Source organism: Neomonachus schauinslandi, chromosome 2 (assembly GCF_002201575.2).
Source record: "Neomonachus schauinslandi chromosome 2, ASM220157v2, whole genome shotgun sequence".
NCBI classification, from domain to species: domain Eukaryota; kingdom Metazoa; phylum Chordata; class Mammalia; order Carnivora; family Phocidae; genus Neomonachus; species Neomonachus schauinslandi.
In genome coordinates, this window is record NC_058404.1 from 140,511,809 (window position 1) to 140,525,205 (window position 13,397).

At 40.5% G+C, this 13,397-nt stretch overlaps 1 protein-coding gene across 2 annotated transcripts in view; it reads right to left on the minus strand.

Moving 5' to 3' along the window:
• BMP2K (BMP2 inducible kinase) overlaps positions 1-11,773 on the minus strand; it is a 129,011-nt gene extending 117,238 nt beyond the window's left edge. Inside the window, exon 1 of one of the 2 annotated variants that reach the window (XM_021702437.2) lies at positions 11,586-11,773. In XM_021702437.2, coding sequence (XP_021558112.2) covers positions 11,586-11,757 — 172 coding nt within the window. In that variant the 5' untranslated portion in view covers positions 11,758-11,773. The remainder of the gene's footprint in view (positions 1-11,585) is intronic. The other variant, XM_021702439.2, reaches the window with a different exon arrangement.
• Positions 11,774-13,397: the final 1,624 nt, after the last annotated feature.

Below are 13,397 nucleotides of genomic sequence, written 5' to 3' on the forward strand. Positions count from 1 at the left end.
ATCCAACTTTGAACACCATGGATTCATACAGCACCTTGCAAACTCACTTCCAATATTCCTTAGAGACAGAGTACAATCAGCAAAGTGACATACACAAACACATACTTTTTTAAAAAATCCACGGATTTGCAACATTTCTTAAGTTGCCACTTCAGGGAGCTGAAAAACGTAAAATCCCTAACAGCTAGCTTCAGTATGTTTTAAAAATATATATCAATTTGGATTGAGATCCTTTGAATTTCTCCTTTGGATTATACAAACAATATTTTGCTAAAAGATAAAAAATTAACAAATTTAACAACCCAGTTAACTATTCACTAGGATTTGAACTAGACTAGTTGGTAAGCAAGTAAAACAAAAAAACTCTTCAGATCTACATTATTGCTTACAACACCAGTTAACTATCTTATAAACTTCTGTTATTGATCACAGAAGAGACCATTAAAGGCCTATGCACAGAGAGCATATATACATCTTAATTCTGGAAAAATAACTCAAAGCACATGTCCTACTGATCATGAGTCAGTGCCATCATTTTTTTATATACAAAGAATAGACCATTAACATTCAGTAGGAGAGATTCTGTTATGCAGGCCAGAGAATGAAAAAGTGGGTCATGGCCAGTGATGCATAATCTCACTCCCTAGTAAGAGTCCTCACAACATTCATTAAGTAAAATATTTTACTATATTATGTGTAAGTCATTTTAATACTAATATCTTAATGATTCCAGAATGAATAGTAAAATTTGGACTAACCACACACAATCTCATTCAAAAGAGAATACTTAAATATGTAAAAAGCTCCAGCCATCCCTAACAATGACCCAGCCACAAAAAATTAAGGAAAACAAGTAAACACAGCAATTAGGCAGGGGGAGTGGTGTGTTGGAAACCTCTCTTTCAGAAAACCAAAGAAGGAAGAGAAGAATGTTGAGGGTGATAATGATTAGTTATTAACAAAACTGCATAAAGACCTGGTTTGCTACCTCTGATCTGTTATGCCAGGCTTACAAATTCCCTAATCTAAAAGAAAACTGAAGGTCTCTCTACTGAGAAAATCACCTCCAATATTAGACACACTAGTTAGAGGGTCCCCCAAGGTAATAATCAAGTATTTTCTTCCCCAGAGCATTACGGATATAAGATGCCCTTCTTCCTAATCTCTCATTCTCTTAGATACCAGTTGTCCCATTAAGCCTTGGTAACTATCAACCACTCGAGACAAAGCCATAGCCAGTTGAGCATTTCCAATATTGTTACTTTAAGACTAGGTATTCAGAGCACATACTTTAGGCCTGTCTGCCCTCTCTGTCCCACAGTAGTGGCTTTCTTTAAAGATGACATGGGTCAAGGGAACTCAGGCTAGAACATTGTTGAGTCACACCTAGTAAGAAGAGCAATGCAGTACCCACAAAACAAAGATGTACTATTTGTGTAATCACTACAGAAATGTAACATGCCAGGAACCCAGAAATAAATCTGGTAGTACTTTTTTCATTCATCTAGATAATGCTGTACCTACATTATCATCAAATATCTCTATCTACTTATTTCAGTTTCTGTAAAAGGACATAACATGAAAAATGGGGCCAACCTACTCAACCAAACAGTTGGATATGTCAAATATGGTTGTTATCCAATTGTTTTATAGTAAATGTTTACAGGCCTTCTGGCTGCTTTTCAATTCAAAAATTTAATCTCTTACAAATGTACTGAATACCTATCATGAGTACAGCACTGTAAAAGATAAGAGATAAGATGAATACAAGCCAAATCTTAAGGGAAATTTTAATCTTGCAGTAGAGGAAACTTTTTATTACACATATTCTTAGAATAGAACAAAGCTGGTAAAATAAGGGCAATATGAGCAACAGTTACTACAGAGCCTCAGAGGAAGGCATAATTACACTCATTGGTTGCAAATAGGGTTTCATAGAAAAATAAAGATTGCAAGAAAGTAACTGTATTTTAAATGTATCCCACAAGATACATTTAAACAGAGTGGGGAGGCAGGTGTCTGCATTCTAGGCAATGTAACAACATAAACTGAAAAACAGGAATGAAAAAGCAAGAGCAAAGTACAGGAAATGTGAAGTACATGTGCAGTAAAACACACCTAGGGTTAGAGTGAGAGAGGGATTAAGACCTGTGGGGAGTTGGGGTCACACTGCAGAGGGCCTTGAATCCCAGAGTAGTGAGTGTGCACTTCACTTAGTTAGGCAAATGATCAAAAGTCCATTTCAGGAAGAAAAACTGGAAGGAATACAAGAGTGGATTTGGTGAGTAAAGACCCTAAAAGGGGAAGAAGAGTCTACATGAGAATGTAATTCTGTAAGAGGTATTAAGGACCCAAACTAGAGCTGACAGCACTGGAAACAAAAAGTAGCTGACTCTTCACACATTATCATGGGTAAACTTTCTATCCACAAACTAAGAGAAAGTACTGTCATAACCCTTCCTTAAACATTCTTTCCAAATAAAAACTTGAAAAACACGAAAATTTCTTTACTTCCAGATACCCTCCAAAATATGAGTCACTTGGAGAACACAAACCATTAAAATGACAAAAAAATCCATTAAAGTGGCATATCCTTTGAAACTAAATAGTACTCTGAAATGCCACAGGATTTTATTTGAGCACCCATCCCCTTATCTTAAAGGGTACCAAATTAGGCAACTTCCTAGAAAAGACTTTTTCACAATGATTAAGAAATAATTTTATACACGAGATAAAAAAAATAGTTAATCTATACTGAAGTTTGTGAAAGAACTCAAATGCATGATTATCAAACACAATCCTTTCATTATGGTCTCAATCCTAAAACTGTTCATCTTTAGTCCTCCTTTCCCATGCTCCTCTCTTATCAGAGAAGCAGTAAGAATCCATTACATAAACAGAATCAGAGCATGCTAAAATGGAAAAAGATGTTACACATTCATCTTCATCCACTTCATTTTTTTCTTGAGGAAAGTGAAATCAAAATGTCACAATGCAAGTTAGTAGCATAACAGAATATCACCTGGCCCAGCTCCAAGTTTTGCCTTTTTTTTTTAATAGTTGCCACCAAGAAGGCACCATTTCGAAGATTTAATGAAATGTTAAAATAGGCAAATTAGTAGCAACAACTGTTTCATATTTTAAAATAATATTCACTGCAAAATGCCTCTCTAAAGGCTACATCCCAAACTATGCCCTTAAACTTCACTGGAATTCTACAAGACGAGGACAAACCAACAATTCCAAAAATAAAGTGTCTGTGTAAAAGCCCAACAACCACTCTCCTGCAGAGAGACGTGAAACGGTTAGCAGAAATGTGCTGACTGATCTCATTTGTAAAGATGATACACTCAGACAAGAGAATCTCCAAATTAACTAAGTGCCCAACTATTTAAAACAGTTCAGTCATTAACCACTCAACTTCCCAACTCAGGTCCCTAAAAATAGCAGGCTTGTGGGTAGACAAATGGTTCACCAGATGGATGCAGGATAAAATCAAGGAATAAACAGTCTCAACTCCTTATGATGAAACCTTTCTGTAGCTTTGAAATCACCACTCAGGACTCCTAATTTCAGAATTCCAAGTCAAGCCTTTAATCATTTCGATAGCCACCAAATAGGTTTCTAATAAATGTTTATGTTCTACTTCAAGTTTTGACCAAAAAAATGGGGGGGAGGGGGTTGAGAGAAGGAGTGAAAGAGAACCAAGATAATGTAGAAGATTAGTAAAGAACATTAAAGGTCCAGAATCAATGTAAGGACAAACAAAAATTCCACCTTCTAGTATGCTCTGTAATATAAACAACATCAGGGACCTTTTCTATTTTTCCCTCCTACAGACCCCATAATGGAAAGATGCTAACAAGTATTAATTTATTTCTATTAATTTTAAAATAATCAAAGACAATCTTTCCAAACTGCTCAGCATGAGAAAGTCAGTATTAACCAAACAAAGCTGACTATAGCTAAAAGCAAAGAAATTTGATGTTAGTGCAATTTAGCACTTTTTTTGGAGATAAATGCATAATTTCCACTATACTTTTTTTCAAAATATTGAAAATTGGGAATTGCTGTAGTGCCCTTGAATAAAACTGCCACCTCTATAGAAAACATAACAGCAGACAATCAAAATTACAACCAAAGAACTATCCCTACAATGATAACATATCACAAAAGCGAAGCATATGTTAGTAAGAGTCTATGTAATGTTCTTTGCTACAAATTACTTCCATTTCATTGTCAAAGTATATGCTGCTTATCAAGGTAAAAATTCTATATAGCTGATTGAAACTTAAAAATTATATATGGCTAAATGCCATATAATAATTATCTAATTAAAATGATTCAAATTTTTTACATACATAAATGTGATAATTAACTCAGGATAAATGTAATACCTACTCTACAAGCAAATTACTATAATTCCTGAAGCAGATTTCACTGAAAGCTGATAACCAAATCTGAACCTAAAATTGGCCCATATTTATTGAAAGACTTGGCATGCACTATCAGGTACTGTCATACATTATCTTCTTAATATCACACATTACCTATTAATCTTCATAATAAATATTAACTCCTCTTATAAAAAAGGAAACAATGTTTCCTGAGAGTTTAATTCACCACAACAAAAACTGCTGGACAGAAACGAAAGATACAGAGATAAATAAGACCCTGCCCTCAAAAAGCTCACTGTCAAAATCAATAGTACAGTATAAAGCAATTTCATAATTGCATGTAACAATACTTTTCTTCTTTAAATTCAGCCACCTTTGCAAAATAAAGAAAAATATGTCAACAGAGAAAGATAACTGTAAAAGGACATCTAGGTTATTCTTTCTTTGCTGTTTCAAGGAGGCTAACTGAAATGACACTTAGGCTTAAACAAACTGTCTTCAAAAGTTTGTATTCACCTGTATGAATTGTAGAATCACTATACCATACACCTGAAATTAATATAACACTATATGTTAACTATGTTGGAATTAAAATTTTTAAAAAATCCCACGTTAAAAAAAAAAAGAGGTACATCTTATGCTACCATGATGCTGATTCCTCCTGTATCTAGTTTTTTGTTTTGTTTTGTTTTTAAGATTTTATTTATTTATTTGAGAGACAGAGAGAGAGAGAGCCCACCCAGGGGGAGGGGCAGAGGGAGAGGGAGACTCAGGCTCCCCGCTAAGCAGAGAGCCTGATGAGGGGCTCGATCCCAGGACCTCAGGATTATGACCTGAGCCTAAGGCAGACAGACACTTAACTGACTGAGTCACCCAAGTGCCCATGTTTCTAGTTTTTGACTGATGAATAAAGGTGCTATAAACATGCATGTGTAGGTCTAAAAAATTTTTAAAAAGTCTGTCTTCACCGAAGTTCAAAATTCAGGGTCCCCTGACCTAAGTAGAAGACCTCTGATGGGACAAGAACTAAAGAGCCCTCCCTTGGTACTTTTCAATTTGCAAATTGAAAAACTCCATCTGTGTTCATTAAAAAAAGAAAAAAAAAAGTCAAAAATCGTTTCTTTTGAAAAGAATTTGAATGTCCATGATATGACAAGGCAATTTGTGTGATTCAAAAAGCAATTAATAGAGAGTACGTCTAGCCTCAAGAATTTTACTATCTGCTAAGGGAAATGAGACAGGAACAATAACCACCTTAGTATTTCCACGTGCTTACATAATTGTATCTCAAGACAAAAGATTAAATGTGATAAGGGGGGAAAAGCAAATAAATAGCTACAAATGTCCACAGGAAGATGGGAGTGATCATAACTAGCAGTTAGGCGACGAGGATTACACAGGCAAAGGTAGTGATAAGTAAATACAACATTCAGTCACAAAACAACGGGGAATGGTGCACACTGTGGGTGGAGCAGAGTATTATCAGGAAATAACCAGAACTAAGATTTAAAAGGTAGGTTAAGAACTAAGCATGGGGGGGAGGGGGGAGCAGGGGGAGGGCGCCTGGCTGGCTCAGTCCATGGAGCATGTGACTCAATCTCCAGGTTGTGAGTTCGAGCTCCAAGTTGCGTGTAGAGATTGCTTAAAAATAAAATCTGGAAAGAAAAAGAAAAAAAAAAAGAACTAAGCATGAATAATTGTGAGTGTGTGGCCAAAAAATGTGATCAAGATAACTTCTCAGGCAACACAATTCACTCCCTCCTCTTCAAAGCATCATATTCTCCTGGTATTCTTCATACCTCTCTGGTAGCTCCTTTTTACTCTAAATCAGTGGTTCTCAAGGTATGGTTTCTGGACCAGCAGCATCAGCATCAGTGAGCAAGTTGTTAGAAATGAAAATTATGGACATTGCCCAGACATACGGAATCAAACTTTGGGCGTCAGGCTCAGCAATCTGCGGCTTACCAAGCCCTCCAAATGATTCTGATGAACACTAATGTTTAGGACCAATGTTCTACCACAGTCCTTCAGTGAGAGCCTTCTCATTCTATACTCTCTCCCTACATTATCCTCTCCCAGGGTTTTCAGTAACAGCCAAATGTTCACTTATCAAAAATACCTATCTCTAAGCCCAGACACCTTTGCTGAGTACCAGACCACATACTCAGCTTCCCACTTGACGCTTATTTCCTCCCAGATACCTCAACTAAACATGTCTCGAACTCCTGGATATCCTCCTAACTCTTCCCCCCACCCCCAAAAAATCTGTTCCTTCTCTACTCTCCCCCATCTCAGCAAATGGTACCTCCAACCCAAGAGCTGCATAAGCAAGTCATTCTTCACAGTTCCTACAATACCCTCCCCCCTCAATCCAATCCATCACCAGGTCTTCCCATGTAAGCATTATAACATTCGCTTCCATTCCCACTGCTACCATTTTAACTAATCATCTAATCTGTATACCTCTCAACCAGTATCTATATAGCAATCACTATGATCTTGTAAAAATACAAATCAGAGCATATAACTGCCCTAATCCTTCAGTAGCTTCCCATTGCATTTTCAGATAAAATCTAAAATCCTAAAGTCCTGGATCCTGGTCACCTTTCCAACATCATCTTGGGTCCTTCCTCCAAATGATTCAATCATTATAGTCCCCAGCTCTGGGCATATTTCAGTTCCTGAAACTCTTCCTCACATAGACTTCTCTCTTCATGACATACTCCACACCACCCCACCTTCACACCTCTGCCTTTACCTAATTTTTCTCATACTTCAGATTTCTGGTAAAATATCAAAAAGGTCTTCCTTGCTCCTTCAATATAAACTGAATTGGTTATTCTCTCATTAAACCCTGTGCTGTCTTCTGAAGACAGTTATCAAAATTACCTACATTAACTTGATTTTTGTTTAACATTTATCTTCTATTTAAGACTGTAACTTCCATAAGGACAAAGAAATATTTGTTTTGTTCTCCACTGTATAAATAGTACCTACTACAGAGCCTGGCACACAAAAGACATTTAATAGTTATGGAGTAGTAACAGTTGTCAATATTTTTGTTAAATCCTCCCCTTCTGCTTTCTCTGTCCTCTCTCAGAAACTTTAACTTACAAGTTACTGGGTAGCCACAGATAATTTCTGCAAATGAAATATCATGCTTAAATCCATCATTTTCAGATTGATTTATGTGGCAAAATCAAATGTATTTTACTACCTTCCCGTAAAATTAACAGTGAGAAGTGGTTAACACTTAGCCTAAATTAACTTACCCTAATCTAAGTAGTTAACTCTGAGAGAGCTACTGAGCTCCTTCTACAGAGCTCTGTAGTAAATTCCTGGCCTCTCAATTTCCTGTACTGACAGTACCAACAACCCCCATGTCCATGACAGAAAGTCTTATCCTTACCCATCAATTATATTCAAAATACCATTCCTATCCAGCCCCCAGAACCTCATAACTAGATTACCTCAACAAATTATGGACAGTGTCCCAATCTCCTGGTTCCGCATTTATTTAAGCACTTTGTACCAAACACATTTAGAACAACATTGAGAACCAAACACATTGAGAACCAACTTCTTCCCATTATCAATCAATATTAAATCCTCTAACCAGCACTGAAGGCTTATGGAGGCATGTGACCAAAAAGCCAGTCCTATGTTTTATTGGAAACTTCAAAGAGTACACTGAATTATATATGCTTGACAATTTGACACCTTTCAAGCTAAAATTTACATACGGCTTTATCTGATTTTTATAGGCCCAAATTGGATTTGGTTAGCGTGCACTCCTGAAACTAAACTGTTTTTGAAAAAAAAACACGAAAATGCTCCACGATGATATTAGTCCTCTAAACTTTGAGCAGGAATTAAAAAGGTGCAAGGTGTAACAAGCATTTTCAAACATACAAATATTTAACTAGAGACTATGATACAAAGTGTATATTTCAGCAAAGAAACTACTCCAACAGTTTAAACATACAACATTTAAGTATATCTCTGTCTTTAATTATGTAATATATAAATATTATGTATTTATATATATACATGTGACCTCGTAATATTTATACTCAAATATTATGCAGGTATATGTATACATACATATATACACACATACATAGTTAATTGTCATTATTTGGGGATTCCATATTTGTAAATCATGTAGTCACTAAAATTAATCCATATTCCCAAAATCAATACAATGGCATTTTCATGATCATTACACACATGAGCATAGTGCTGAAAATTTTGAGAAGGCCGGCTGGAGTCAACAAGATACCATTCTGCCTTGTTTATAAACAAGGGCCCTTTTTGAAGTCTGTTTAGTGCCATGTTTTTCTCATTTTTGTGCTTTTTACTGATTTCATTGTTTAAAATGGCCCCAAGCATAGTGCCAAAGTGTCATCTAGTATTCCTAAGCTCAAGAAGGCTGTGATGTCCCTTACAGGGAAATTAATGTGTTTTAGATAAGCTTTATTTAGATATGAGTTACAGCGCTGTTAGTCCTAAGTTCAGTTTTAATGAATGAACAATATATATTAAATAAGATCTTTAAACAGAAACTCACATAAAACAAGATTATATATTGACTGGTTGACAAAAATGTTGTGACCAGGGGCTTGCAGGACCTTACGCCTGTATTTCTCAAGGGCAATGGTTCAGTACTTACTAACTCACTGTTCAGTGACTTTACAAAACATAACTACTCTGAACAATAAGAATGAAATATGTAAATATAAATATACTTAGAAAGAAGGAGAAAGAATATGAGACAGAATATGAGAAAGAGGGAAGAATAGCAGATTTATTGAAGACTCAAAGGCACTGCAGAAGTCATTCTGAACAAGATGCCTATGTTGCAGGAGTATGGCAAGAACACCTCAGGGCACAACACCTACAATCTTGGCCCTGTTTAAACAACAAGGACCCAAAGCAAAAAAAAAAAAAGTAAAACCTACCTAGTCTGTTTTTTGGTCTTTGTTTCTACCCCTTGTTCCACTCCTTGTCTACCTCTGCCCAATTCAGGTACTCTAAACTCTAATGCCTTTCCACACCACTTGCCCTAATCTTATAATTCAGCGAATGTGTCTGTCAATTACTGAATGATCATTCTTGAGTGTGAACCAGACTTTGTGCTTAAACATCTTGTCTAAATTGTCTAAATTATTTGGAAAAGAGAGAGGATATTAAGCATTTGAAGTAAGAAGAAACTGTCAGGATCAAAAAGTAAACTGCGTATAGGTAATTTCAGTTGTCTGTGTGAAGAGAAAAGAAATACAGAAGGGAAGAAGTCTCCCCTACCCTCCAGAGAGGATGAAATAAAAGTCCAGTCCAAGAGCTGGAGTGTTGGGTCAGGAAGTCCCACCTTCCAAAACAGTTTCTTCAGCTCCTGCTTCATCCTAGCACTTAGTTATGGATTTTCCCAAGAAAAATGACAAAATTTATAGCAAAAGCTAGTAAAACACTCTAACAGTGACATTAGTCCTTAATTTCTTTTTAATTTTTGGTGGTTGAATGAGCACTCCACCTTTGAAATTCTTCATTTTTATTTTCATTTTCCCAAATTACTTAATTTTTCTTGAAAATGACTTGCTTATGGTAATGATAGGATATGCTTAGAGCAGTGATAGAAGTCACAAATCCAAAGTGTAGTTTGATGAAACGTCAATGTTTTCTTTCTACTAAATAAAAAACCCATCTGGGATTTTGTGAAATGAAGTGAGTGTAATACTACTCAAGCCACACTTCAATTAGTTACTACAATCCAAAGAAATAAGTACAGCATGTGAGTTAACAGCCATGTCTTCTTAAAACCCACAACTCAACCTAAACCAACATTTGAAAATCATGTATAACAAAGAGCTAGGAAATTTTACATCTATCAAAACCAATCACCATATATTCATTCTTTTGAGAAGCTAAGGATCCTTCTCCCACCTCTCCAAGGTTTGGCTAGGCTCATTACGAGGGGCAATGGCTTGTGTAACAATGACACCCATCCCTGAATAATTCAAGATTTCTTTCTCTTTAAATATTTTATAGACAAAAACGTTCAGATTTTTCTTTTGCACTAATGTGCTATTGTTTATGGCATTTCAAAAAACATTAAGTGGAATCTCTCAGTCGACTGTGTCCAAACCACATCGATGTCTGACTTTCAGAGAACCAAAACTACTCTCTTCAGTTTCTTTTCTCTTAACCTTGGAACTTAAAAGGGCCATTTATCAACAAATTATTTCTTATGAATTTTTAAAAGTATTTTTTGTAATATTCTGCAATTAAAAGCTCAAAGATCAAATGAAGCATGCAATAAATGAGAGAAAGTATTTTCTACAAGCCAGTTACACAAAAAATACAAAACTAAAGTGCAGGATCTTGTTTTTTAAATGGAGTAAGCTTTCTTGTAAGCAGACTTGCAACTGCTGACATAGCCTGGTAAAGATAATGAAGGACTGAACGCAAAACTTCGCAAGTGAAAGTTAACCTGTTTTCTTAGCCCCTTTTAAAGTACCAAAGAGACATACTGAAAGGGTATGAATAGCACCTTGTCTGATGAAGATTCTAAAAAACAAAGATAAATGGACTTCAAGTTTACCTGCTCCTCCTCCAAAGCAACCTACTAACTGAATTTGGGGCAAAGTATCACCTCCAACACATGCACAAGCGCACGCATAGAAATAAACTGTTTTTCAACTGATGACTGAGGAGGAGCAAACCCAGCTCGCCTTGGGGGACTGCAGGGTCCCGTACCCTGCAGCGCGGGTGGAGACGCAGATGTAGAGGCCAAAGCACTACAGCCGCCTGAGCCACAGCTGGCAGAGCAGAGCCTCGATCCTGCACGATCTGCCCCTCTAATGAGTCACACTGGTCCAATCATGACACCACATCACTCGCTGGGACGTTTTCTACTTACTTCCCCGCGTCAAGGAGGGCTGAAAAGGACTTAAACTCAGTAATGAGAGAACTGTGCACCGGTCAGAGCTGCCAGCCGCGAGAAAAACCGGCTTAAGAGCGAAAAGCCCGAGCTACTCTTTAAGAGCCCCCGCCGACACAGCAAAGGAGGCAGAAGCGGGAAGAAGAGTAAGCCGAGAGAGCGAGGAAAGAAGCGGGCGAGGACCCGGAGAGCCACCGCCACTCCCCAGCCCTCCCTCACCTGCCTGCCCGAGTCTCCCCAGGCGCCCGTACCTTCGGCCAGCGACTCCTCCAGGGTGACCTGGTAGCGGCCGACCGCAAACACCCGGACCCCCACGGACGAGCTGCCGGAGCTGCAACCGGCCCCGGCCCCGCCGGCCGCGCCACCCGCCGCTCCGCCGCCGCCGCCGCCCTCGGACTTGGGCATTCGAGAGAACTTCTTCATGGTCCCGCCGGCGCGCTGGGGGGCGCGGGGCTCGCTCAAGGGCGAGCGAGAGAGCGAGTCCTCGGCCCGGGGCGCAGCCGGTCGTCCGCGAGGGGTCGCCGCCCCTCGTCCGTCCGAGCGTCCGTGCGCGCTGCGGCCCGCCGAGCCTCACATCCCGCGCGCCCCGAGCGCACTGCCCCGGCCCCGCCGCCCGCTCCGCGGCTCCGCTGCAGCTGCCCGGCTCCCGCAGAGGGCGGTGGAGAGGGCGGGGACGGGGCGGGGCGCGAGGGGGCGGGGCCGAGTGCGGGGGCGACGCCGCCGCCTCAGCTAGTGCCCCAGACGCCCTAGCCGCCTCAGTAAGCGTCGGGAGCGCGAGCCGGGGAAGGGGGAGCGCCAAGGAGAGAGATGGGGAAGGGGGCGGGGCGGCCGGCCCCTCCGGGGAGTGGGCTGGACCTCTCCGGCCTCACACCCCCAAGACCGCAGCCCGCGGCGCCGCCGCCGCCGCCGGAGCTGGACCTACGCGGCTTGCCACTCGCGGCCGTTGGCGGTGCGGCGCCGCTGCCAACCGCTCTCTGAGGCCCGGCGCCCCGCGCAGGCGCGTTATCCGCGCCGCCGGAAGTGACGGTTCCGGCTCTTGTCACGTGGAGAGGGAAGGGGGGCCGGGAGGTGATTGTGGGGGGTTAGGGACTAGGGCGAGGTCCGGGGTCCCGGGTGTGGGATCCCGGCTGGGAGCGTTCAGGTCAGGCCTCTGGGGTCCCGGCCTCGAGGTGGGAGGTGGCCGGGGGACCGGTTCCCGCGCTGGCCATGCGGCAGGGTCTGTCATCTCGGCTAGGAGTTGGTGTGTCACTCTGGATGCTTAAAAATGCCGCCAACAACTTTACCCCCGCTAAGGAACTTCTCGCTGCATTTCTAAGCCAGTTTTCCAGACCTCCCCTGAGACTCTTCTTCCGCTCGCCCACCCTGAGCGTGGGAGGTGGGAGCAGCGCGGAACTAGAGCGGATTCCAGTAACCCAACTTCTAAAGCCACCGTGTCGCACTCTGTAACAGGCGCTTGTGCTGGGAAGCGTTTTTGTGGTTTATAAATTGCTTAGGAGTACTTTTTAAAATCTCGTGTGCTGTGCAACAGCCGTGTGAGAGAGTCGAAACAGGTATTATGTGCATTTGCAGGCCATCATCGCCTTTGGCCAAGAGAACTTAATGGACTCGCCCGAGGTCGCACAGCGGGCCAGTGGTAGAGCTGGGACTACAAGGTCCATCCTTTGATACTTAGTTTCGTACTTTAGGCCCTTCTGAAAAAGGGGGTTGAAAAACGGCAGATTTCAGAGTGTTTAGAAGCAAAAGCAGCCGTTGAATTTTCCCCATCGCTCCTTTAACAAAGAGATTAGCCCACCTTAAAAAAAAAAAAAAAAAAAAGGCTCGTTGCATCCATTTCATAAACTGCAGGAATCTCAATGCGTGCCTGGATGAGGCAGGCATAATGAGCATGGGTGTAAGACGTTGAGGGGTGTAAGAGAATGAGAACTTAGCATGTGTAAGGAGAGCACCCGATTCTCAGCTTCAGCCTGCTTTCCACCACCACAACCCCAGCTTTCTGAATACAGGCCCACTGTGGCCAGGGGTTCCAATTTCTTAAGAGAAACCAGATATTTGGAATTTTTTTC